Raw genomic sequence first — 25,185 nt, 5'->3', positions numbered from 1 at the left:
TCTGAAACGAAGTGCCAAAGCAAAATTTGACTCATTATGAAACCTGTTTTGTGGCATTTCCTAAAGGTTGTCCGACTAAAGCCCATGAAAAACGCCCCGAAGACAGTTAGTTGTGTGACAAATGCAAACATCGTACTAAGGTATGTTTTTTTATAAGTCCATGCATCAAGCAACACATACCTAAATGGACAAACAGACACAAAAAGACATCTCTCTCTTTGCTTTTTCAGAGAAAATGTGACTAAAGCGGCAAAACATTTCACTGTCTACGACTTCATTCAGCCGTTTTCCTCCTCTGCTCAGTTAACCACCAGAGAAATCCCCACGTTAGAAGGTGGTTCTATGCTTCAGTATGTCTTCACTTATCTTTCCTGGATAGGTGCGGCGCTTCCCGCAGACATTTGGAGAGAAGCCGCAGCAAACAGAAAAGGCAGGGAGGAAATCTGAGACGTCAGTGATCCACGAACGAGAGATAAACATGATTGAAGTGTCTATTTTAGAAGACCGTAACATTTAGTTGGAAATGGAGTGAGATTTATAAAAAAAAATAACACTTCCAAAGAGATGACGGAATGCACTGACATTACAGATTGTCGACTATTTTATTATGGTCAGCATTATGATGGGCAGCATCATAATGTGGGAACACTTGATTACAAGGAAAAGCTGTTAGAAAGGACAAAAGACTTGAGACTGGTGTTAAGGTTGCATCAGGACAATGACCCCAAACCCACACCCAGAACTACAAAATAATTATTTAGATCATTTAGACCCATCAAATCTGGTGGAGCTTGAGACATTTGGTAGAATGGGCAGAATGTCCATCTCTAGATGTGCAAAGCTGGTAGAAACATATCCCAAAGTACTTGCATCTGTAACTGCAGTGAAAGGTAATTGCAGGTGCAGTACTGACTAAGGTGAGCCGAATACAAAATCCCAGCTGTGCTACGGTGGGTTGCTCTATCAAATTTTTGCCATTATTCAACAAAGTTTTCGGAGACATTTGTCTGAACAGGAGGGGGGAAAAAAAAATTTGGGCAGTTTCCTTTCCCAGCTGTAACACTGGTATTTTTTAATCATTTTGAACAACACAAGATCCCAAAAGGCTCTTTCCCAAGTCTTCTTTAGATATCAGGGTTTCCTTTAAACATTATGGACACTCTGATAAGAAGATAAAAGCAGCTTGCAGAGCATTACATGCAAACATATCACAGTCTGCTTAAATTATTCAGGGAACCGGTCTGTGAGTTAGTGGAGGAACTGGTAGTAGGGTCTGTTTGACTGGTGCATGAAGCAAGACCATCAGTTGAGTCGCATAATCACCCCGCAGATGATGAAGAGGGTGGGGTGGGGGTGGGTTATAAAAAGGGAAAAATCCAAACTTGAATTTAGGAGGGGAAACCATTTGGTCTCCATTGATATCAGAAAAGAGGCGAAAAAGAAGACCACCCTACTGTGGAGCTGAACCTAATGAGTTTCGTAACAATAAAAATGGCTGTAATTATGACAGATGAAGCCACTCTCATTGATATTCAATGTTGTAACAGCCAGAGATGCAACTAATGCAGGGAATATAGATATAAAACCAAAAGATAGACTTATTTATACACCTAAATTACTTAAAATGTTATTTTGCTAATGTTCTTATACCCGGTGGTTCAAATGTTTCTGTTAATTCTTCAATGAGGAAAAAGCTGTCTTTAGGAAGCTAAACTTTCAAATTGTGCGCTGTTTTTGTTGTAGGTGAGCCCCAACATTAAAAGCATGCTTAGGCAATAGAAACGTAATTTCTCATGAATATTTTTTCATCACATATTCGGGGTCCAAATCTCTTTATAAAAATAACAGACAAGCTAAACTGCATTTGTGGCCACGACGATGGATTTCCAGACATCCCTTCATTTCAAGCTCATCCACTTGCGCCTCATGCCCGACCCGAATCATCCCGTCTGACCTCTCGCCATCCCTGTAATCCCATGTATCAGGATATGAAATAATGCCTCTTTGTCAGCCGCAGATGCAGGCCGATCGCAATGCAACTGGGTCAGAATGTGAGCTGGTTAAAAACAGAAGAACCACTCGGCTACAGCAGAAGCTCGTCCACAGTTTGTCACCATTATCTCCTCCAATGCGCATATTTTCCATAGAGGAAGGAAAAAAATTGTGTAAAGGTAAAGGAGAATACATCATTAAAGGAATTACAAAAACACAGCTCTTGTTTTTGCTTTTTCGTCAACTAAATGTTTCGATAAAACTCATTTTCATATCACAGAGAGATAATCAGCATTAATTCAAACTGCTATTTTTCAAGAAAAAAGAAAAACAAAACAAATAATTAATTAATTAATTCTTTGGTTCAATTTCACAAGCAACATCCGCATTTAATTACGTTATCACCTGCAGAATCAAGACATTACATAATGTCCCAATATTAAGAAATTGAAGAACAGATACATAAACAAAGCCAAACCTTTTTGTAAACAGTCTCAATCTAAGCTTAGAAGTCTGAGTAAGTGACGAAAAACATTTTTCGTACAGACAGGAGGCAAATACCTTAATCATTCAGTGAGAGGGAAGCATGTGTAGATAAAAAAAATGACGGCTCATTTACCAAAGCAGGATAATAAGCCTATCCGTGGATCAAACTAAAACCGGATATTTTGCCTTGATGAGATCTGACACGTCTCTGGCCGGACCATCAGATCGATTTCATCCAACCATGACAAACATGGCAGCAGACCAGTGACTCATGCTGTCTGGACTCAGAAATCCTCCCTTTGGAAGAATCAACTGGAACGTCGCACTTTCCACTCGGTAAGTCGGAGAATTTCTTTAAGGCCAATTGTCGGATCCAATATGGCAGATCCTCGCGTCAACAACAGGACGCTGCGATGAAAACATGTCAGCTTTACAAGACACGGTGGTAAAAATGCTTTTAAAATCAATGTCATATGTAGTGGCTGCAAATGTGAACCGAAGAAATTATAAGTGGTATCTGTACAGCTTTAAATGTCATCCATAAGAAGTACTATGAACAAAACAACAGCCCTCATCACAACCTTTTTTGGGGGGGAATCCTGACTTCTCCAATTGTGTTAACTGGACCGCTGTTTGCTCGAGTGTCCCACAATTCCCAGCTCCTGGCGATCAGCATTAATGCACATCACTCATTGCCAATTCAAGGAAAGATCCATGCCGGCGTTACCTGGCAGATCAGAGAACGTTCCTCTCTCGATGATGTGCTTTCTGTACAGAGTCTTCAGAACCTTCGCGCTGCCGAACCTCTTGAAGCGGCTCTTCACGTTGTTGTAATACCATTCGAGGGACTGCGTCCTAAAGATCCTGCACACGAGAGAGGAAAAGGACAAAATAGCAGGTTAAAAGGTTTATTTTAGCTGCTTGTCTTTAAGTGTGAGGGCTGTTACATGTATTAAAAAGCGTGGTATTGCCTTTTTAAAGCAAAGAAATGGTCTTTTTTAAAAAGGACTGAGGTCTTTCTTACACCCGGCAAGGCTTTCAAAGCTATTGTGTCTGACCGCTGTGAGTGTTTGGGTTTTCAGATTTGACAGTGCATCCTTTTTTTTTCTCCCTAGCCTTTTCTTCCATTATTGGAAGAAAAAGGCCAGTGGGCGCTTTAATGCCAGAGCCGACAGACCCTGGCACAGAGCGCGTCATTACATAAGAAATAATAGATCCATAACAGAGAGGCTTTAGGAAAAAGCTCAGAGAAAAGCGTTCTCTTTTCTCCAGCAGCGCTGCACTGGATTGCGTGAAACTCTGCCAACTTTTGTGTTTAATCCCGCGGCCCCTTCTGCTCCTGTTTGGCTTTTTTTCAGCTGCCGCCGCACTAATGATGGGTCCGTACCGAGGCGGATGCACTGCTGAAGGAAACAAAACAAACACCCAGTACGCACATTCGGCTGCTCAACTTCACAATAACATGCAAATCGCAGCTCAAGTCCCGAGTCAACCCTCGCTTCTTTCCATTTGCATCCAGTGAGCCAGACTTTCTCCTAACTTTATAAAAGTGATTATTGAGCATTTCGACCTGGAAAGACTCAAACAGACAGAAGAGGCAAATAGAGAGACTTATTGATATAAATCAGTAAAAGTTCTTTGGTACTCAAACCCCGGCAGAAGACGTGAAAGCTGCATTTTAGGATTAGGAATGGCGAAGTCCTCCCCCTGGGGTCCGGACACTGGTGATGGAGGCCAGAGGAGAGAAGGATGCCAGGAGGATGCCAGAAGGAGCATGAGAGCGTAAAGGAGAAGATGGGGTTGAAGTGGGTCGACGCTTAACTGAAGAGCAGGAGAATCCACGGATGGAAAGCTTTATAAGCAAAGCCTTATAGGATGGTTGGCAGATGTAGAATGAGGACTTGACGCAGATTGGCAGGAGCACAGGCGCATGACGAGACGGTCGGGGAATGCAGGAGCGGCCGAGGTGAGTCTTCCAGTTTGAGTTTACGTCTGAACTCCAGTAGTTCTTCTGGTTTTCTTATTATTTTGACATTATTTAAACTATAGTTACTTCTTCACTGCCAGTTCCATGCCTGACGGTTTACAGAGGATTGTTTTGTTTATCTTGCCAAATAACTCTCAGCTATGGGAAGGCATGGGATGGTTACTTACTGGTATCAAGTTAATGAGGGTTTAAAAAGTAACATTTCCAAAACTACTAAAACGAATCCCTCCGTACTGTTATCTTTCAACGAGATGCCAGAGACAGTTCCAGAGGGACAGTTTTCTTCTCCAGCTGTCTGAACCATAGGATAATACAGCACTGCCCCTCCCCCACCTGTTTCTGCACACTGCTGATCAGCTGTCGTAAAGAAGGAAAGCTGCTGTTATATATTTTTTTTAAGTTTAGAAGACATATTTTGGCTGTTAGGGATATATTCAATAAATGAGATGTGGTGATGACAGACCGTCTGTGCGACCGGTGGGCTGTGGGATTTAAAGCAAGAAAACACTGGAAGAGCCGTAAATCTTTCGATGCTCGTCAGTTTTCACCAACAGCACAACCTGGACGAGTCGCACTGAAACCAGAACAACACGCTGGACTTAAATCATGGGTTATCTTCTTTAAGAGCAGTTACGCTCTAGGCTAACACATAGCAACTGTGCTTCAGTGGCTAGAGAAGTTTTCCTGAAATTGGAAAACTGTGAGCTCAATTCCAGCTTCCTCCTGCCCAATTCCTCCTGATGCACTCCAAACTACCAACAGATATGCGTATCGATGGATGAGGCTTTAAATAACTGCGCATTGAGTGGTAGAAAAGTGCTGTATAAACTCAGTGCATTTATCATTTGTATTATCCTATTGCTTAGGAGCATTTTTTTGTGACTGAATTAAAAGTGTGCAGTCACCAACATGTACACAACAGCAACTTCCTCTACTTGCCTACAATGAATCAAACGAAGGAAAGATGCACTTTACGGCACAAATATATTGTCACATGGTTGTCTTCAGATTAAGTGTGCACATTGCTGCCTCTGCTGGGTGAGAAGAAGAGCCATGGGAGAAAACAGCCATGCAAATAAAAAAAAAAATAAAAAAAATCCCCCGGGTGCCCCTGAGGCTCCCTGAGCTGCCAGGTTCATCCATTCTCCCTCCACATTTTCCTCCACTGGATTTATTATCCTCTGCGTCTATCAGCTGGGCTGCTCAATGGGCCTCGGTTCCTTAATTTCATGCCACGGGTCAGCCTTGTCATTTTAATAGTTGCAGCCAAGCTCCAATAATAATATAAAAAAAGAGGCCTGGCTTTCTGATCTCTGTCTGGACCCAAGGAGGAAGGCACAGGCACCGCATGAGGCAGAAATACAAATAGGTTTCACCTCCAATCTGAAATGAGCTGATGCATCATAAGGTACCCGTTGGACCGAGAAGCAGAGAAGAAAAGGAGATGCATCATAGCTTAGACATGTTTCTTTTTTTTTTTTTTTTGCCCCAGACTAAATCAGTAATATCGACAAACTGTTGGAACAATGCAGGAAACTATCAACAAGCTGCCAATAAATACAATTAAATACACAGATATAACAGAAAAATGTCCAAAGAAAACACATAGACCAGTCTATAAGTGTATTAAAATGCTTAAATAAATCAATATTTAATTGCAGTAACTGAATTTTGCTCTAAACTACCATAAATAAATTCCACATTTGATTCTATTGCATTTATTAATTGGAATTATTTTTTTTATTATTTATTTATCCATCAGAGTTTAAGAACTTAATTATTAATCAATGATCTTCTGCTTTGACAGGCTATAATTATTACATAACTTGGAAACATGTACGGAGGACTGACTCTGACATATTCAAAAATAAATATAGAAATATATAAAGAAATAAATATATGCTCAATAAATATATAAGCATAAAATAAATACAAAAAATACAGCAAATAAATACATGCAAGCAGTAATTATACAATGAGGCATCAATGTGACTATCTCTTTTAATTAGCTCATTTAATTAATCCTCTTTTTAATAATCACCTCATTTATTTTTCAGTATCTTTATTAATTACTAATGTATTTATTTCTGTCTATTTTATAATGTTTTGTCTGTTTTATTCCTCCTTTCTATATTTTTACCCCAATTATTTCTTCCACCCTATTTAATTATGCCTATTTTTTCCCATTCTGGATTGCTGCCTCATTATGCAAATGAGGAGGGGGCGGGTCTTAAGGGGACAACTGCTCCCTACTGGTTGGTTAGCTTCAGCCTTCCGTAGCTGGAATCTTCATCCGTCTTGTTTCTAGCCATCTAGTCGTGCAAATACAGATATTGAAGTTTTGTTAAAAAGCAAAAAAAGAGTTGTTACCTCATCGTTCAGTTAGGGGATGAAAACAGAAAATGACACTTTATTGCTCTATCCGCCTACATGATTGTTTGAACACCCTTTACCTATATGAGGATCATCACGTCTGTATAAACTCAATTCATATAAACGGCCTGGTGGTCCAGGTCCGTCGGCCAGCCTCGTTCATTACACGGACAGGTTTGCAACAGAGGACACGGCTCCATTCACTGCAGCAGCAGAGCGATGTGCAGAGCCTGCTGCATCCTGGGGGAAGCTGGATAAACTCTAGTAGTGGTTTTTGGCACGGGCGAACCGTGACTCTGAGATTCTGTTGAGAGAGCATGTTCCATTTTGAGGTTGAGAAAGGTGAGTTTTTCATGTTAATAAAATATATTTGATGTCTTTAATGATTTGTCCTATTTTTATCCCTGTGGTATCGAAAATGGTATCGAGTATCAAATATTTTCCTGTGTATCACTATCGAGTTGAAATGTTAGTATCGTGACATCCCCAGTACTAATGCACTCTCATTTCAATGCAACATCCCCAGATAGCCACCTGCCCCTTGCACCTGGACTCACGGCAGAAACACACCCCAAAAAACCTATTCTACACAACTTTGGATGCAATTTTCTTCTGTTTTGTGGTTATGGACACACATTTCCATCTCATCCTTGAAATGTTAGCATTAATGTTAGCACAGAACATCCTGCACTTTCTTGTACTTTCTTATCAAGAAATCATTCTTTCGTGTTTATTTGCTTCGGGACAAGCATTAAGTATAGACAAATACTGAACACTTTAACATTTTATAGGTTTCGCTAATTGTCAACACACATCCCCGTCCTGTAAAGGTCTCAGTATTAGCTACAAAGCAAATTTTCAACTGTCCCTCGACCGGGTGTACAAGGCATACAAATACTAAAAGTTCATGCATTTAGTAAAACATAAAAGCCGACAAGATATGTAAAGTTCATACTTTTTGTATATTATAAAAAGACTTACATTTGCACATACATCCAGATCAACAGGGCTGCTAAATCTCCAGCAACACTACTCCAGTTAAAAAGGGCTCTATTTTGTGTCAGTATGTATTTATACATTTAAAATTACAAAAAATATATTTAAAAAAATTGCCGGAAGCAACAAAAGTTTCTTTGGAGTTTGGTGAGATTGCATTGTCAGAACAAAACCCGTTGACTTCAAGTCCCATTCCAGGGACCAATGTTCTGAAGTAAACACCATATTTCCACTTGGTTAAATTTACTTCATCCTTGGTAAAAAGGTGAGTCTTATCATTTCCGCTACAACAGCTTCAACTCTTCTGAGAAGAAGAGAGAGTTCATTATACATTTTTGAGCATTCATCCAAAACTGAATTCGTGAGGTCAGATGCTGGTGTTGGGTGAGAAGGCCTGCCTCATTGTCTCAGCATTTTATTGGGTTGAGGTCAAGCCTCTATGTAGATCATTCAAGTTCCCCAAACTTGCTCATCCATGTCTTTGCGTACTGGTGCACACTGTCATGGTCAAACAGGAAAGAGCCATTTCCATATTGTTCCCACAAAGTTGGGAGCATGAAATTGCCTAAAATATCTTGTTATGCTTAAGTATCAGAACTAGTTGATTGCATCAAAGTCCCGACAAGCAGCATTCACTCCTCCTGAGGAAGCGTAGAGCTACAGGGAGAGTCGTCTGCATTATCCATCGCTTTACAGCAATCCCTCAAACTTAGCAAGCATGAAGCGACAGTGGAAAGAAAAACTCCCCATTAACGGGAAGGAAAAACCTCCAGTAGAACCGGGCTCAGTGTGAACGGTCATCTGCCTCGACCGACTGGGGTTAGAGAAGACAGAGCAGAGACACAACAAGACAAACAAACAAGCACAGAAGCACACATTGATCCAGTAATCTGTTCTACATTAGATGGTAATAGCGGGTGATCTGCCATCCTTGGATATTTGTAAAGGAAATCAAAATATACTTAACTATGTTCTTGTTCTGATTTCAAAACAATTTGGATCCTATATATATCTGTATCTGTATCTAGTTGTTAAACTCAGGGAATGGGCAACAACTCAAGCCGGTAACAAGGTTCTTTTTATATAAAAAGATTGAGAACTCCTATCTTAGTGTATGAATTTTATCAGCTAAGATACAAATGATCAGTTTATTAAAACCATCTGTAACTTCTGTTTCCTTCCATGCAGCAGTATGAATTTTTTATTGCCGTAGCTTGCCGTTCAGAAAAAAAAGTGAGGGATTTAGGACAGGTGGAGAAGCATCTCAGTGAATGAAGCATGACATGGCTCCCCTTGAGTAATCTCATCTAAAAAAGTGATGACGAGGGGAGGAGAGTTGGGAGGATAAGCAGAGGATTTCAAGCAAGAGCTCTCCTGTTCTCTAAGCTTGTGCAAATACTCGTTTATAATGAGGCCGGGAGATTCCCTGATGCTCGGCTGCTGCATGAATAAGTAAGAGGGATTCCTGTGGATGGTCCCCTGACACCAGGCTTAGCCTTCCTCCATCATCACTTCACTCAGCTCTGTGTGGAGCCAGCGCCTCCCTCCTCACCCTTCCCCTCTTATCTAAAAACCTTTTTGCCCTCTGTACTTCAGAGAGCCAATTTGCCACACTCAATGAGGTCTAAATAAAATATATGAAAGTATATGAAGTGAATCTGATGTTCTAAGCCCTGTAGCAAAGAAAAAAATATTAGCATAATCGACTTTCTGGGCCTTCTAATGAATTGGTTCAGCTTCTGTTGAAGATGTTGTAGAGACGTGTAGTCAAAAAAATAAAAAAAATAAAAAAAGGGGTGGGAGAGATAGCTGAAAAAATGTCAAACAAACCAAAATCAGCACTTTTTTTCTCTGTGACTCACTTATCATGATAACAGAAGAAAATTAGACAAGATTGCTTTCAGCTGCATCCATAGACTAAAGTGGCTGCTTGGAAGGTTAAAGCTCTTCTGGTGGGAGGTCCTAATGAATGAAATGTTTGATGGGTTATTACATCCATTTTGGCTTACTATCACCAAATATGAAAAGATTAAACTGACAGCAAAAACAGAGATGTGTCCTTCCTGACTATGCATCTATACTTGTTGATATCTGAGCATCTGTTTGAAGGCACTTCCAATGCAAGCTGTAGGTGAATTAATGACGTATTCCTACGTCTTGACTACAACAATCTCTACGAGGTTAGTTCACATATACACAAACAGCTGATGGCATCCCCATGAACACATCAAACAGCACAACAGGATGGGACACCTGGTCTGACGTTCTGTTAGCTGTGACACCACCCAGGGGGGGGGAGATCATCCGCCATTACCATATAACATAGAAAGGATTCCTGGATCAATGTGTGCTTCTGTGGTTTTTGTGTCTCTGCTCCGTCTCCTCTAACCCCTTCAAGGCAGATGACCGTTCACACTGAGCCTGGTTCTGCTGGAGGTTTCTCCTTCCTGTTAAAGGGAACTTTTACTTTCCACTGTCGCTTCATGCATGCTCAGTATGAGGGATTGCTGCAAAGCCATCGACAATGCAGACGACTGTCCACTGTGGCTCTACGCTCTTTCAGGAGGAGTGAATGCTGCTTGTCAAGACTTGATGCAATCGGCTGGATTTCCTTAGGAAACTTTTTGACCAATATGTCTGTATGATTTGATTGAAATTGACTTTGTAAAGTGCCTTGAGATGATGTGTTGTGAACTGGCGCTATATAAATAAATTGAAATTGAAAATTTAAATTCATCCTGCTGCTCCTCAGACCTCTGTTGCTAATTAAGTGTTATGAAGCACACTTGTGAGCCTGATGTTCCTGCTGCTCTGCAGTCAACCTCATTTCAAATGGCTATTTCAAGGTCTCTACAAGCTCTCCTCAGCCAGCAAGACAGTGCCAGATTATTGAAAGCAGTTTTCACGCCCGTTTCAATGTTTTTCATGCCTGTTTTCATTGACCACCGGATTCTCATAAACAGGTTGCGGGATCTGAGTGGAATGTCGAGCCCAGTACTTCAGTGGTTCTCGTCTGGTCGACAGGAGCTTCAGTGTGTCAGCTAACTACATCACGTCAGAGCCCGGCAACATTCTGTGTTGGAGAGCCTCAGGGTTCTGTCCTGGGAAATCCTCCTGTTTTTGTTATATGTTCTTTCTCTTAGATTGATGATCCAGTTTAATGAGATTTTATACCATTTATCCGCGGATGACCTCCAGTTGTACTGTTCTTTCAAGGCGTCGGAGGCTCACAAGCTGAGTTGTTTAATCAACTGCCTGACACAAGAGAAGCTGTGGTTAGGCAATAACAGTCTACAACTAAACGCAGGGAAAACAGAGACTCTTATCGTAGCCCCTGTGGCATACTAGGCAGCGGGTTATGGACTGTTCCTTCATCTGCATAACACCGCTAAGCTCAGATCCATGGTGTCCAGAAAAAAACTTGCAACGTTAATCCATGCATTTGTATGCTCGCGGTTAGACCATTGCACCAGTCTCTTTTCTTGCCTGTACAACAGAGCTGGCCCTGGTCTGCAATCCATCCAAAACTCACCTGCGAGACTTCTGACCAGAACCAACAGGAGGGCTCACATCACATCTGTATTAAAATCTCTCCACTGGCTCCCTGTTGTGTATTGTGTACAATTTAGAATCTAACCTTTCAAACCCTGATAGGCACCCGCCTACATCTGTAATCTATTTGAGACCTACTGGACAGAACCTGTCAATGGTTCCACGGACCTTCTTTAAAACTAGGGGCAACCTTTCTTTTAAAACTGCCACTCCTTGACTTTGGAAGGAACTTCCTGGTGAATTGCGCTCTCTGGACTCAGTGGATGCGTTAAAAAGCTCCTAAAAACCTAATTGTTTAGACAAGCACTCCAGTCCTAACTGGCCCAATGTTGTCACTATTTGTATTCTTCTAGTTTAGTTTTCATTACTGTGAAGTAATTTATGACTCTGTGTCTGTGAAAAATGCTTTGGAAGTAAAGCTTACTTACTTTTTGACCACTACAAAGTTTTCTAGATCGTCCTGCCGAGCCAAGCCCTTGTTGGACATCTCGCCAAGCCTCTGATTTCTGGACCACCACCTGGACTGTTTCCATGACCACAAGCCTTGCCAGGCCACTGGATCTGTCTGTGCTTTTCTGTCCAGGTCTTCTGTGCATAACCTAAGCCTGTTTCTGGGACTCAGACCAGGTCTCTGCCATCCTGTCTGTCACCTTTTGCTGTGAGCAGCCAGGTCTTCACCGCTGAGATCTCTTGCTTGCTCCTGTAGAATTTTCAGGTTTGCGCCATCTCTCTATTGATAAACTTTTTTTTAGCCCAAGATAGTGTCTGCCTGTAATATTGGGTTGTCAGCCTGTCTGCTTAATTACACCGCATAAACATAAATATATGTGTTTTTTTACATTTTTTGAAGAAATTTGGTGATGGGAACACATCCCAGATTTGCACATGGTGTCCTCCTCCATCCATTTGTTCTGCACAGGACATGAGGAAAATTGTCTTTAATTGATCTATAACACCTATCACTTGCGCTTTGACATCCTGTACACAGCAGCAGCGCTGACCACACACACACACACACACACTCATGCATCACACCAGTCAATTTAAGTACATGCCGATTGGTCCCGTGAAAAAAGACAAAAACAGACATTTTCTTCAACGTGAATCCACCGTAACGAGCATGAAAAGTGGACATGTTCACAGATTTAAAAAGGTGGTACGAATAGTATTTATTAATCTCCCCCTTTTTAGGTGATGTGTAGCTCATCTAGTAAAAATCGAGAGTCTGGGTCCTTCTCTCTTTATGCGTTGCTTGTCATTTACAGCTAAAACACTTGAAACTTTTTATAAACATTTTAAACACAAAGAAAACTTTGACCTTTAAACTAAACATGAAAAAAATAAATACATTAAATGTATGCCAAGTTTGCATTAAGCAACATTCATAATTTTGGACGTAATTTCTTCCCTCACATTTATTTTTTAAAGGATTCCCTTCGGGTTGTGATGTTATAAAAAAACAAACGTGAATGGAAGAAAAATGGTTATACCTTCACCAAAAAAAAGCTACAACATTCTTACGCTTAACTAAGAAGATCCCTAAAAACCCAAGTTAGTGTGTATTTACAATAAGTAAAGTGTCTTCAGAAACCACAAAGCATATGTTCCTATTTTGTTGGCAGACTCTCCCCTTATCACTACAGAACAACACGCCATTGCTCCAGACAGCAGAATATGTTCCAGACTGTTTAAACCTTGACAATACATTGAAGTATTTCCCATGGATGGCAACTGAAGGTTTACAGAAGACAATTTTTCTAGGTTTACATAGCCATCCTCCAAAAAGGTCTAGATTAAGGGAGAGCACAGCTCCAGGCATCAGCCAAGCCATTTATTCTGCCTCCTCGTCCTCCTATAGCTCTTTCTTTAAAGACCCAAAGCTGTCATCCTTTATTTTCTCTCTCTCTCTCTTTCCCTCGGTCTGTATTCTTGATGTCTGTCCCATTCTTTATCGCTGAGCTCTCTGCAGATCTTCATCATCCACTGTAGTGCAAAAGAATGGCACAGCACAGAAGATTGTAAATGAGTTATATGGGGACAGAGTGCTCTCAGACAGAACACTGGAAAGAAGGACCATTGTGAATCACAGTGGAGTGCACAAAAGTGTTTGCTTTAAAAAAGCAGTGCTTTCAGGAGCTTTTATTCCCAGTATAGAACCAATACTAATTCTGCTCGCACGAGTCAGGAACATAGATCTATTTTGTTTATCCAGAGTATCTCTTATATTATAATTATCTCTTATTTATTTTTAGTTTATGAATGTCTGCTATTAGACTGCAATACCCACAGAGAATGTTCAACTCATGCACAGTTCAAAAACAGTACGATGCATGTATGCTAGCAGACATATAAAGAAGAAACATTTAATCACTGGAGATTGTTTGTAACAATTGTATTGGCTTGATAAAAATCTTCAAACACGCCCGTGCAAATCCGGGTCGTCGCAACAGCAAACAGGCTTAAATCGGAGGCGGTCGGACTTTCGCTCAGTTCTTTCTGCAAACGTTTCGACACCTGTCCAGGAGTCTTTGTCATTTCCGGTGGCTCGCACTTGAGCTGAAATCTTCAAACAAAAATCTTCAAAGTTATCTGTATTATTGCAGGAAGAAACTCTGTAGGGAAAGCAGCAATAACTCGAGGCAAGAAAGACACCATGTTACTGCACTGCGAATAAACTGAGACAGCAGAGTAAAGTTTTTATGCAATCTAAGATTTTTCCTCAGCCACATGAAAGAGAGAGGCCAAAACCAGAGAGTTTTTAAAACTGATCTGCAAACAGTTTTCTACCTGGGAGTTTTGTAAACATTCTTTCTCTCATATGTCTTAAACATTTTGGATCAGTGAGCCAATGCAACCTCTCCGGTCTCGTAATAGATGTGGGAATAAACTTTCCTGATACATATGTGCATGTGTGAATGGAAACATTACAGCCTGGGCTCCTAAGATCACCTCTGATCCAGCTCCTTTGGCTTGTGAGCAGCTTGCACTCAGGGTGGAGACGAGAACTGCTATCGGCTTCACTCTTCCCCGGTTTGCCAAGGTCAATGTTTGCGTATTTTCTTCTGCGGGACTATAAATGTTTGGATTTGAAGTGTGTGTATTATGTCTGCGTATGCAGCTGGAATAGGAAGGTGTGAGGAGGCGGTGGCCCCAGATTAGGAGGAGACCAGGCCTGGGAACAGAGGGGGAGCAGGCTGCAGCCGAGCCACACCACTGCAGTTCAGCAAGAGTTCAAACTTAGTTCAAAACTCTGTAAAGATGGTCGTTGTGAACAGATCTGACCTGCCAGGGTTGCTGTAGGGAATGTGCTGAACTTAGAATGTGGAAGTTACAATAAAAAGGAGGTGTTCCCTCAAAGCAAGATCTTGAGATTGTACAGATGAGTTATTGCATATTACGTTTCATCAGTCCTTTTCTGACGGGATTAGTTTTACCTTGGGACCACATGTGATTTGTAATATATGCGTAGCTTGTCTGTGTTGTTAATCTCGTGTGTGTCAGTAATTTGTCCATCCATCCATTTTCCAAACCGCTTATCCCTCATGGGGTCGCGGGGGGTGCTGGTGCCTATCTCCAGCGTTCACTGGGCGAGAGTGTCAGTAATTTGTAAAGCAGAAATTCTCTCACACATTACCTCTTATATTTTGCTGAACTCCGAGGTCCTGTGATAATACTAATTCAATGTGAATAGATATCTATGTGATTTGGACAGAAATGGGTGGGGTCCTGGGCATGTTTTTATTAGCTTTTGGAAAAAATGGAGGCTGTATAGGAGTGTTTAGAAAACCTTTTGGGTCCAGGGCCAGCAAAACCCTATTGGACCATAACGTACAGCATCAAAAAGAAAAAGTTGAAGAAAACAAGCAATATCAGATGCTAATGGTGGATAACATCTTGCATTGCACTGCGTGCTAAGAATCATTGTCTGTTTGTAGCCTTCTGTTGTACAGCTGGCTAAGGCATGCAATAATCCCCAGATTCCACATCATCCGTGCTTTGACGTGTCCATTCTGTTCCACAGCGCCTCCGTGAGTCCGTGAAAAGCAACGCCTACCACATCCCCGGTTACTCTGTCTAGCTCCGCTACGAAGTTCATTGGAGCTCGAGGAGATCATGCGTGATCACCTTCATTATAAACAGAATAAAAATCTATTTGGAGAGGATTACCAAGTTTCAAATTGAATGTTGAAATAACAATCTGCTTCCTAAGTTGGTCCAAAAAGAGTAGTTTACACCAGAAATTTGAATAAAACAAATCCATTATTGAGAATATAAAATTTTTTTTTTTATTTGTGATTGACATTCTGAATTTACACTATTCAACATTGACAAACCGGAGGCTGTTGACGTTCTTTTTCCTGTTTGCTCTGTTTGGTACTGTTGAACCTGAACTGGCCAGAGCCCGACGGACTGGAACAGAGCAGAGCATCGGAGTTGTTCCCTAACTTGGTGGTGAATAACGAAGAGGGGGTCCGTTGACGGTGACGCTCGAAGTAGTCACAGAGAATGTGACAGACAGGTGTTTGCTATTCGTTTGCTATTCTGGTAATTAAAACATTATTTAAACGAACAGCTCACCTTTATGCGGTCACCGCTCCCAATGTTTGTGTAAGCACAAAATGCTTCTTTTGAAGCACTTACCAAGCACGATCCAGGCCTGTCCTTGTACTGTGTTCAGCGACATTTTCCTTTACGGTACGCCTAAGAACAACTAAGCAGTTCCAAGCTGGCCTGAGCGCGCTGGGAGAGCTTTACAGTCCACTTGCACCTCAAGCTGAGAGCTTTCACATTAACTCTATGTGCTCTCTTTCATCCTCTAGACTTGAAAACTGCATCAGGGATTAGCTGCTTAGCTGTGTTCCTCTCCTAAAAGAAGCCACTTAAGGAGCTGGTACTGCCATTGCCCTTTTACTTTTTTCTCACATAGGAAGCTCTGCTGGATCAATGCTTCTGTGCTCCATTTGTGTGACATTTTGTGTCAAACCAAAGTCATTTGTAGCAGAAGGTTGTTTACACTGAGCCTGATTCGGCATTAGAGGTTTCTTCCTGTTCAAAGGGGCGTTTTCCTTTCCACTGTTATTACATGATTGCTTGGTATGAGGATTACTGCAAAGTCAACGACACAATACAGTCAAATGACAATCCACTCATGCTGCCCGCCAGGAGACATGAATGCTGCAAGTCAATCACTTGATGCAACCTGCTGGGTTTTCCTTAGATTGAAAACATTGGAACCAATCTTGAGACAACGTGAATTAGTTCTATCTAAATAAACTGCATTGATACTGAATTTAGTTGAAATCACAAAGTTCCTTGTTTTGTAAATCGACCCCCTTAGGTTTTATAATGTAGGCTCTGCAGTTTATGTGTTGTCAGAGGAGTCAGTAGTGGAAGCTGCAAGACTGTGGTTAAAGGACATTAGCTTGATTCCGACATCAGACATTGGACTCTGGCAGACACTTTGAGGAAGGGACGAACAGCAAATAGCATACTGAATCTGCCAGAGTCCAATGCACTGAGGTGTCAACCCCAACAGCTTATTAGAGAGATGAGGGAAACAGAACCAGCCGGGCAGAACGCGTCATAGCCAGTCTGAAGAAACGAAGAAGGAGGGCAGCAATATATGGATATGTAGGCAAACACAATGCGACTTAAAGGTCATTGAGATGATTAAGATAATGGATCCCCGACACTGTGCTCTAATTTAGAAGGCCTTTCCAAGCCCATCCCCAATAAAACCACAGTGATTTAATCTTCAAGAGAAAAGACAGTAAAAGAGAAACCAATTTGCCTCCAGTTACTGTTATAGGATGTATATGAGCATGTCTGTGCCTCCCTGATAAGCCTGCAAGCTGCAACACAGAATCCTTTAAACAGAAGAGGAGTGCAGCGTTTTATCAAAGGTCACAAAGTATAGCTCCACATGCAAGGGTTTCAGGTTTGTCGGTCGGAGAAAAGCAACAGTCTTTGATGTGAGAGAAGCACGTTGCCTGGTTGCTGTCCAGAACAGCCTCTTCACATTCAAAAGCTTTAAGGGCGCGTCATTGATGCAGATCTAGACTGCTAGTCCAGGCTTTATGTGTTGTTTATACCATAAACAGAACCTCATTGTTACTTAGGTATTGATTTCTGTCAAACGACAAGACAGGTTTTAAAATCCTGCAAAAAAAAGCAGAAAAATGACCTTCAATTTGTTTTCTTCCTGCCCGTGGTATGTAGACATGAGTCTGAATGTGTCCTGTTTGCAAACGCATTACTTTCTAACTGGAATTACGCCAGTGTGTGAATGACCCTGCGGCCAGATTCGTCCGTCTCTTAAACATGATTTGTTTCAAGAAAAACTGGCACAGAAAAGTGCGAGCAATGAGAGCAACTAGATCACCCTCCCAGCATTTAGAAAACAGATGAATGAACTCCTTCCTACACAGATCTGTGGCCAACCTCGTCTGGAAGCAGCAACCCATTAAGTGAAGTTATGCAATAATTACCAGCAACTCACAGGCTTTGTATGAGTTTCTGTTTGTCTCACTGTATGGCTGCTGTCTGACTGAGTTGTTGTTTTAATTCCCTTTTTTCCTGTTTTGACTCAGAGTTTAAGTATAAGCATATTCATAGATATGACAAGAACATTGTTAATATTCAAATGCCGTCCTTGGCCTCATGGAGGCTTTCGCAAAAACATCTGAAGCAAAGCGTCTGGAGAGAAACTGCTTTTGAGGCGACAAAGATCCTCAAGAAATAGCTCAGTATTGTACGTGGGTTTTCACATTTGACATAATGACATTTATGCTCTGGATGTCAAAGAATGAAATTATTGTGGGTGGGCTGTGCGATCACGATCTACCCATTTTAAACAGCATATAACCAGCCCCTAATTGTTAAATGAAATCTAGGTTATTTTTGTCACTAGTAGGTTGCCGTAAGTGGTGGGAACAGGTCTGCTCTGGTTAAACTGGGAGTTAGATGGATTCAGGGAATCACAGTAAGTTGATTTCATTTTTTAAGCCAGTATCAGATTTGGACTTTGCCAGTCCCTCCCCTCTGGCAAAAGGCCCAGGTCCAAAAGGACCAGGACCTCACGCCGCCAGAAAGCTTTCTTCCCCGCTGCAGTCAGTCTGCTGAACTGTGGCCCAACTTCCCCCAGCTTACACCACCACTCCACTACCCCATAACTTATATATATTTGTACATATGTAAACAGTCTATACATATATACAGCCTCTTGTCACTTTTTGCCCCTTTTGATTTGTGTTTACTTTGTGTTTTTGTATCATTCGTCCCAGAAATGTCCCAGTCCTATAAAATGTTTTCATTTTTTTTTTGGTACCTGGCAACAATGTAGTAAATTCAGTTTCTAATATTGACACTGGTGGTTATAAACCCGTGGTATAATGCAGTTGGACTTTTGCAAAACCTAAACCATGGCTCTTGGGCAGATATTGCAGTTAAATCCTGAAGCCTTAATGATAGAAATGATATTCACCCATCGGCCAGTCGAGCAGCTGGTTACCATGGAGATTGGATGCAGGCTGATGGGCAGGCATTAGTGGCCAAAGGTTTAAAAAGATTTTTTTTCTGTAGGTGTTGCTGTCTGGGTGTCCATAGAGGTGACAGAGGCTGTTAGAGCTACTGGCATCTTACAATACTACTTTACATTTTATAGCCTTGATAAAGTGACAAAAAACACAGCTTGTTTGTTGGAGAAGATCAAATTAAACGTATCTTTGTTCTAATTCCTTAGAAGATGAAATTTGCAACTGAATTTGACTCCAAAATGTATGTCACAAATCTATACCGGCACATGAAGGTCCGACAACTGCTTGAAGCCAAGACCTTTAATTTGTCCACACAGTGTGTGTCCCAGCAATGACAATAAAACATCCTTTCCAAAAATGCTGTCAAACACACGGTAATCTCTCAAGGTTCTTTTGTTCTTTTATTTTCAACACAAAGCTGACAAGAAAGTGCAATATTTGCACCTTTTAGGCTGCAGTAAAAACTGCAGCCATAAAACTGAGTGGCACAAATAAACAAAAAAATGATTAGAGGTCAGCAATGTTCTAATGACCTGGGCAAACCAAACAAACAAGAAACCTGACAATTATGGCATGCAACACATGATGAGAAACAGAGCTCAAGTTTTATACCAATAAGCAGTGATGAAGGGAAATCCATGAATTCGGTTTAGCGTTTAGATGTACTACACCACAAATATAAAAAACATACCAAAGAGGATCCTCAATTCTATTTAATGTATGAATATTATGGCCATTGCCGGCTTTTACACCTATTTCTTTCTACCCTCAACTGTACAATTTCAACCTTGGTATTATTTATGAAACAGTGAGCCACAATGGAAAATTCTATGAAACCAAGGTAAACTGATGTGTTGAAAATATGTAAAACTGTAGAAATATAATAACATACAGGGGGTGATACTTCTTCTAACAGTTACTCTAACTATAAATAAATGTGTTACTGTTTTTCTTACAGTATTTAATATGGCCATCCCTTACAGTTTTCCTGAAAAACTAACACCATGAGCAACACCAAGACACAGCGACAGGGAAGTTGGCAAGATGACACAGCTATGCAGAAACATGGCCTTTGTGAATTCACTCGAAGTTTAGGTCATTTTTTTATTGTTTTTGTACAAAAATAGTTATTAGAATATAGAGTCTTAAGCTCCTTCCTCTAGGTAAGCCTTTTAATGAAAATGACTCACTGCTCAAAATGCAGTGGGAGGACAGATTTAAACTTGAAACTTGAAGCCAGTTTGATAAATAAAAAAAAAAAAAAAAAAAAAAAAAAAAAAAAAAAAAAAAAAATTTATTTACAGTATCATGACAAAGTGCCCCGGGTTTATTTTATTTTTGCTTTTTTTTATCACACTTAAATGTTGATCCTCAAACTCATAGTTATGCCATACAAATACAACCTGAGTATAATAAAATTAAAAAGTATCAAAATGTTGATTTTTTTTTATTAGGAGAAATACGCTGAATGTCAAAAAGCAAACCCAAATAAAAATCTGATGGCAGGCAGTATCACTCTTTGGAACAACTTGTTGTTCCAGTCTTCTTTGGAGAATTTGGTAATTTAGCCACATCCAAGGATTTTTAAGTTCAGACTTTGACTAGACCAAATAAAAAAAATTACTTAGTTTTGTTAAGCCAATCAGAGGTGGACCCTCTGGTGGGCTTTGGACTTTTTCATAACCGATGAGCACTTGAGCTTTAGATCATGAACTGATGGCATTCAACTTCAGGAATTTTTGCTAAAGAGTATAATTCATGTTTGCATCAATTACAACATGGAGTCCAAGCCCTAAAGCAGCTCCAGTCCATCAAACTATTACCACCATGTTTGACTGTTGGCATGATATTATTTTTCAGAAAGGCTTCGTTTTGCAGCAGATGTAATGTGATGCACAACTTCCAAAACACTCCACCTTTGTTTTGCCATCCCACAAAATAGTTTCCCAAATCCCTTGAAGATCATCAATATAGTTTTTTAAAGGGCAATAAAAGAATGTTTTATTTGTCTGAGATTTTGGGGGTATATGATCTGTTTTCCATGTGAGCAGACCTGATCATGACCATTGAAGGTTCTAGCGGCTATCATAGGTGTATGGATCAGGCATCAAGCCTTACGGTAAATTGCTCTGGATTGTACAGGAAAATTTAAATTTGCTATAGCAGGAAAGGCTTGTATACAAAGCACTGTACTTTGGAGAAAATATTCCATCATGTGAAAGGCCGATTAATTGTGAATATGTAAGCAATAAAAATGAAAAACGGAGCCATTTATCATGATGTCATGGGACTTCTTGATCAAAAAGGCACGCAATAAATATGTATACAGCGGAGAGATGAAATTTAACAAATGGCAATTCTTTGAGCCATCAAGCCTCATTAGGAGAAAGCCTTCTACATTAGCATGTGAAAAGCTTTATGGAAAAACATCTTTCAGGGAAAATAAAGGTAGAAGCATTACTCTCCATACAGTTGTACCTCAGGCCAGGGCAGGAGAGAGCTGCAGTATTTAATCTCAATTACCCAGGGAGGCGCCTTCAGAGAAGTGGTGAATGGATGGAGCCACCTTCTGGCTTTTCAGAAGCAGCTGTTGTGATTATTATCTGTGACCTATGATCAGTGCAGACATTAAGGTGATCATCTGCAGGATGGACAGCATTGAAAGGTGCAGCCTGCAAGTTTTCATGCTAGCCTAGTCACTGTGCTTTTAATTAGTCCTGGAAAGGATTGATATATTTTTTAACTATGTTTTGGGTACTTCTTACTTTCAAGGGGCCATGACAAAAATTGTATTTTTCTGGGGTTTTTGATGTATAATATACTGTCAATGCTAAAAGTGAATACTTTTAGCATTGCTTAGGAGCGGTCAGCTTTATTTCTTTACTCAAAAACAGTCAAATCAGAAAATGGGTTATCTTTCTATGTAGATTATCTTTCTATGAAATTCATATCCTCCAATCAGACAATTAGGAGAACAGGAGCAGGCAACCAGCCCACGGCGCCATGGTCTATTAGCTTTTTATTTCAGTCTTGTGTTAAATCGCACCACCAGGTTAAAGCCTTTGGTCAGCTTGGCCTCACCTGTCCAACATGCTGCAACACAAATACTTCCACCAGCCATAATAATGGATTTGTGATGGATTGCGGGGAGAGGAGAAAGGTGTTGATGGAGGAGTGAAGGGTGCGTTTGACCGGTTTTTAAAGTATGGTTGTAGCCAATCAGAGTGAAGTCAATTGTTTAGAGCCGCATAGCATCACTGCACCCAACCCTGTTACTGAGGAGGAACATTTGGCCTGACAAAATAACAAGCCAAGGTAATTTTTTTTTTACATAATTCTGTGGAGATTTTACATATATGCAACAATATCAACTACAAGAAATGGTTTATACAGTGATGTCATGGCACCTTTAACAATTCATATCCAAGCATTTTGTGTATAGTTATGGAAAACCTTATCCAATGGTACTAATTTAGAAATTAAAATACATTTATGCTATGTGATGGATTTATCAGTATCACCTTTTTTAAATATTTTGCCGTCTGTTTCAAGTCTGCATCCTTACTGATGTCATTAAGTAGAGGATAAATATAAAATAGCATCATATCAACAATATACAATATTTTCTTCATGAATAACAATATAACTGAAACTAGGACACCAGTAAACATGTTTAAATTACACAATTTTAACTTTTCTTTTTTTTGCTAAGCCTGCTTTATGTTATCATATTTGGGTTTATAATCACAAGCAAAAAGAAACAAAAACAAAAACATAACAAAACCATAATACCCACTCGTGTGCATTTTATTTGCAGTGTAAAGTTAAACCCCTTTTCATTTTGTACATACTAAAAAATAATAGATCTAACTACAAACACAAAACTGAACAAAGCTATCAAACTACCCACTGATTCGACTTGATTAATATTTATGGTTGATGCATTTTTTAGTAATTGTAGATATAAACTGAATATTCAAAGCTTGAATTAAAATTCTGAGAAGCTTATTATAATCACGAGTGTTTCAGAGAAAAGTGGGGTATTAGGCACTGTGCATCAACCAACATCACTAAAAGGCAGCGGTCACAGTGATCTCAATAAAAAGCTAATAAACTACAATTCATTTTGAATTACATTTACTTCACTGCCATCCTGCTGTTAGAGAATAGCCGGGCACAACAGCCTTGTCTTGCTGCAGGAAAAGTACGTTTATTATTGACTTCAGGCAGAACGATGAGGCGTTTTCTTCAATGAACATGAAGTAGGATGATGTATGGAAGATAGTCCGTTACGGAGAAGTTGCCAGACCAACTCCTGAAGAGGCAGCCAGCTGACCAAGAAAACCGAGTGAGCCTGCACAAAATCTGGTGTGCTTTTTTTTATTTATACATTTGTGAGGTGGTTAAAACGAAACAGGTGGGAGAAAACATTTAACTTACATGCTTTCTACACTCATTCTGGTGCTGCTGTGGGTTTGATCATGCTAGCAACTTCTAGTACGATAGCGGCGGCTAGCAATAAGTGATTTGTTCTAGTATGTAGTGAGCAGTTTTCAGTTTTGCAAAGTTTCTACTTTTTCATGGGTTACAAAAGCTGCTGCATGACTTTTTGAAGCATGGGCATATCCAGACATACCTATTAGTTTCACCGTTTTGCTGCTGCATCTTTTTGAAAACCTAAACTTGATTATTCATGCGATCAGTGGGTTATTTTCCCTCGGTTACCAGCAGACAAAGAATCAAGACAAATATAGCTTGAGCATGTAAATTTAAAGCAGCCACAGAAAGCCCGGCAGGTGGAGGGAATTGTATCCTACCACCGGAGAGAAAGGGTTTCAGAAATAACAATTAACATAGTTACAACCTTTTATGACTTTTTGGTATTTGCCTTTTTGATTGCATTGTAAACGTACAACAGAAACAGAAAATGATCACTTAATGAAGCTAAATGCCCAACTCATATGCTCTCAGTGAAATATAGAATGCCAAATTAAATCACATTTTCACCCCTGTTCTTGTCAACATCAGTGGAGTTGATGAGGCCTATAAATATGCTGGTCAGAGTCCATTTCTTCAGGTCATTCCCACAATCTTTGAAAAATGAAGCGACCGTTGACTACATTATCCAGTTTAACATGTGAAAGCTGATGTTCTCACACGCCTTTAATTTCTTACATGGCAATATGCCAGGCTGGTTGTAGCCAAGAATATTCCCACAATGCATCATGGGATCGAGGAATGAGGTGAATACCCTATCAATACTAACCTGGATGTTTTACAAAATGGAGACTTTCTGTTCAATTTCCCCACACAAACGGCACATACCAAGTTAGGCTTTTTGTGTTAGAAAACGCAACAAAAGTGAAATGTTGAACTTCAAACATGACCGAAAGGAACAGGAGCTTTAGCTTGCTTTAGACAAGCATCGCTTTATCTGTCATATACATAGATACCTAAAGAAATGAATGGCGGTGGGGCTGTGCAGGGCGAGGGGTGTGAGCAGAGCCTACACAAAAGTGATTGACAACGCTAACAGCCAATCAGAGCCAGACATTCCCCCCAGGTCTGATTGATTGTTTCTGTCTGGGAGTGATATATCTCTGCAAATGGCAGTAGGACCACTGGTAGGAGCCTGAGGAGCTTTATATTTATTTTTATAATAATAATAATAATAATAATAATAATAATAATAATTATTATTATTATTATTATTATTATTATTATTATTATTATTATTATTATTATTATTAATATTATCTGTCTCATATTTAACTGTCAGTACATAGTGACAGTTTTAACAAATATGTAAAACATACATTTATACAAAATGTACCTACTTCAGCTTTAAGACCCTCGAAAAGAACTGTTTTGCACAGCTTCTTGTGCGTGCTGGCACTCTGTAACCCCAGGGTACTTAATTTTTCAACATGGTGCAGCCTTAGTTTATGAAATACAGAGACAGCAAATAACATAGGCATTAATTCTGAATTGACTTTCTGCAACGTCTCCACCGAGTAAAAATGCATCTTCTAAACCTATCTTAGCCCGAATGAAATCTGCTTTTAATACTGCTGCACAAAATAGTGGCATAGTTGTTCTCTCTGCATTTAGTTTGGTTGGCTCCTAACCAAACTAAAGGACAGACCCATCCAATATGGCGGCAACGCAAGATGCGCTCCAGCAATTAATGATGTGTCCACATATAAAATGTCTATACCACTGAGCTATATAATACACTGGAGTGCTGATTTTGCCGAAAAACTG

General features: G+C 40.1%; 1 protein-coding gene across 2 annotated transcripts in view; it reads right to left on the bottom strand.

Moving 5' to 3' along the window:
* LOC105926663 (myosin VIIA and Rab interacting protein) overlaps window positions 1-25,185 on the bottom strand; it is a gene marked incomplete at its 3' end in the record, with an annotated part of 73,217 nt that overhangs the window by 30,517 nt on the left and 17,515 nt on the right. For both annotated transcript variants that reach the window (XM_036125292.1, XM_012863071.3), the window contains 1 exon segment: window positions 3,206-3,342. In XM_036125292.1, coding sequence (XP_035981185.1) covers window positions 3,206-3,342 — 137 coding nt within the window.

The sequence above is a fragment of the Fundulus heteroclitus genome, chromosome 21 (genome assembly GCF_011125445.2).
Source record: "Fundulus heteroclitus isolate FHET01 chromosome 21, MU-UCD_Fhet_4.1, whole genome shotgun sequence".
NCBI classification, from domain to species: Eukaryota; Metazoa; Chordata; class Actinopteri; order Cyprinodontiformes; family Fundulidae; genus Fundulus; species Fundulus heteroclitus.
The sequence above is the reverse complement of the archived record's forward strand: the minus strand, read 5'-3'. Positions and strand labels throughout refer to the sequence as shown.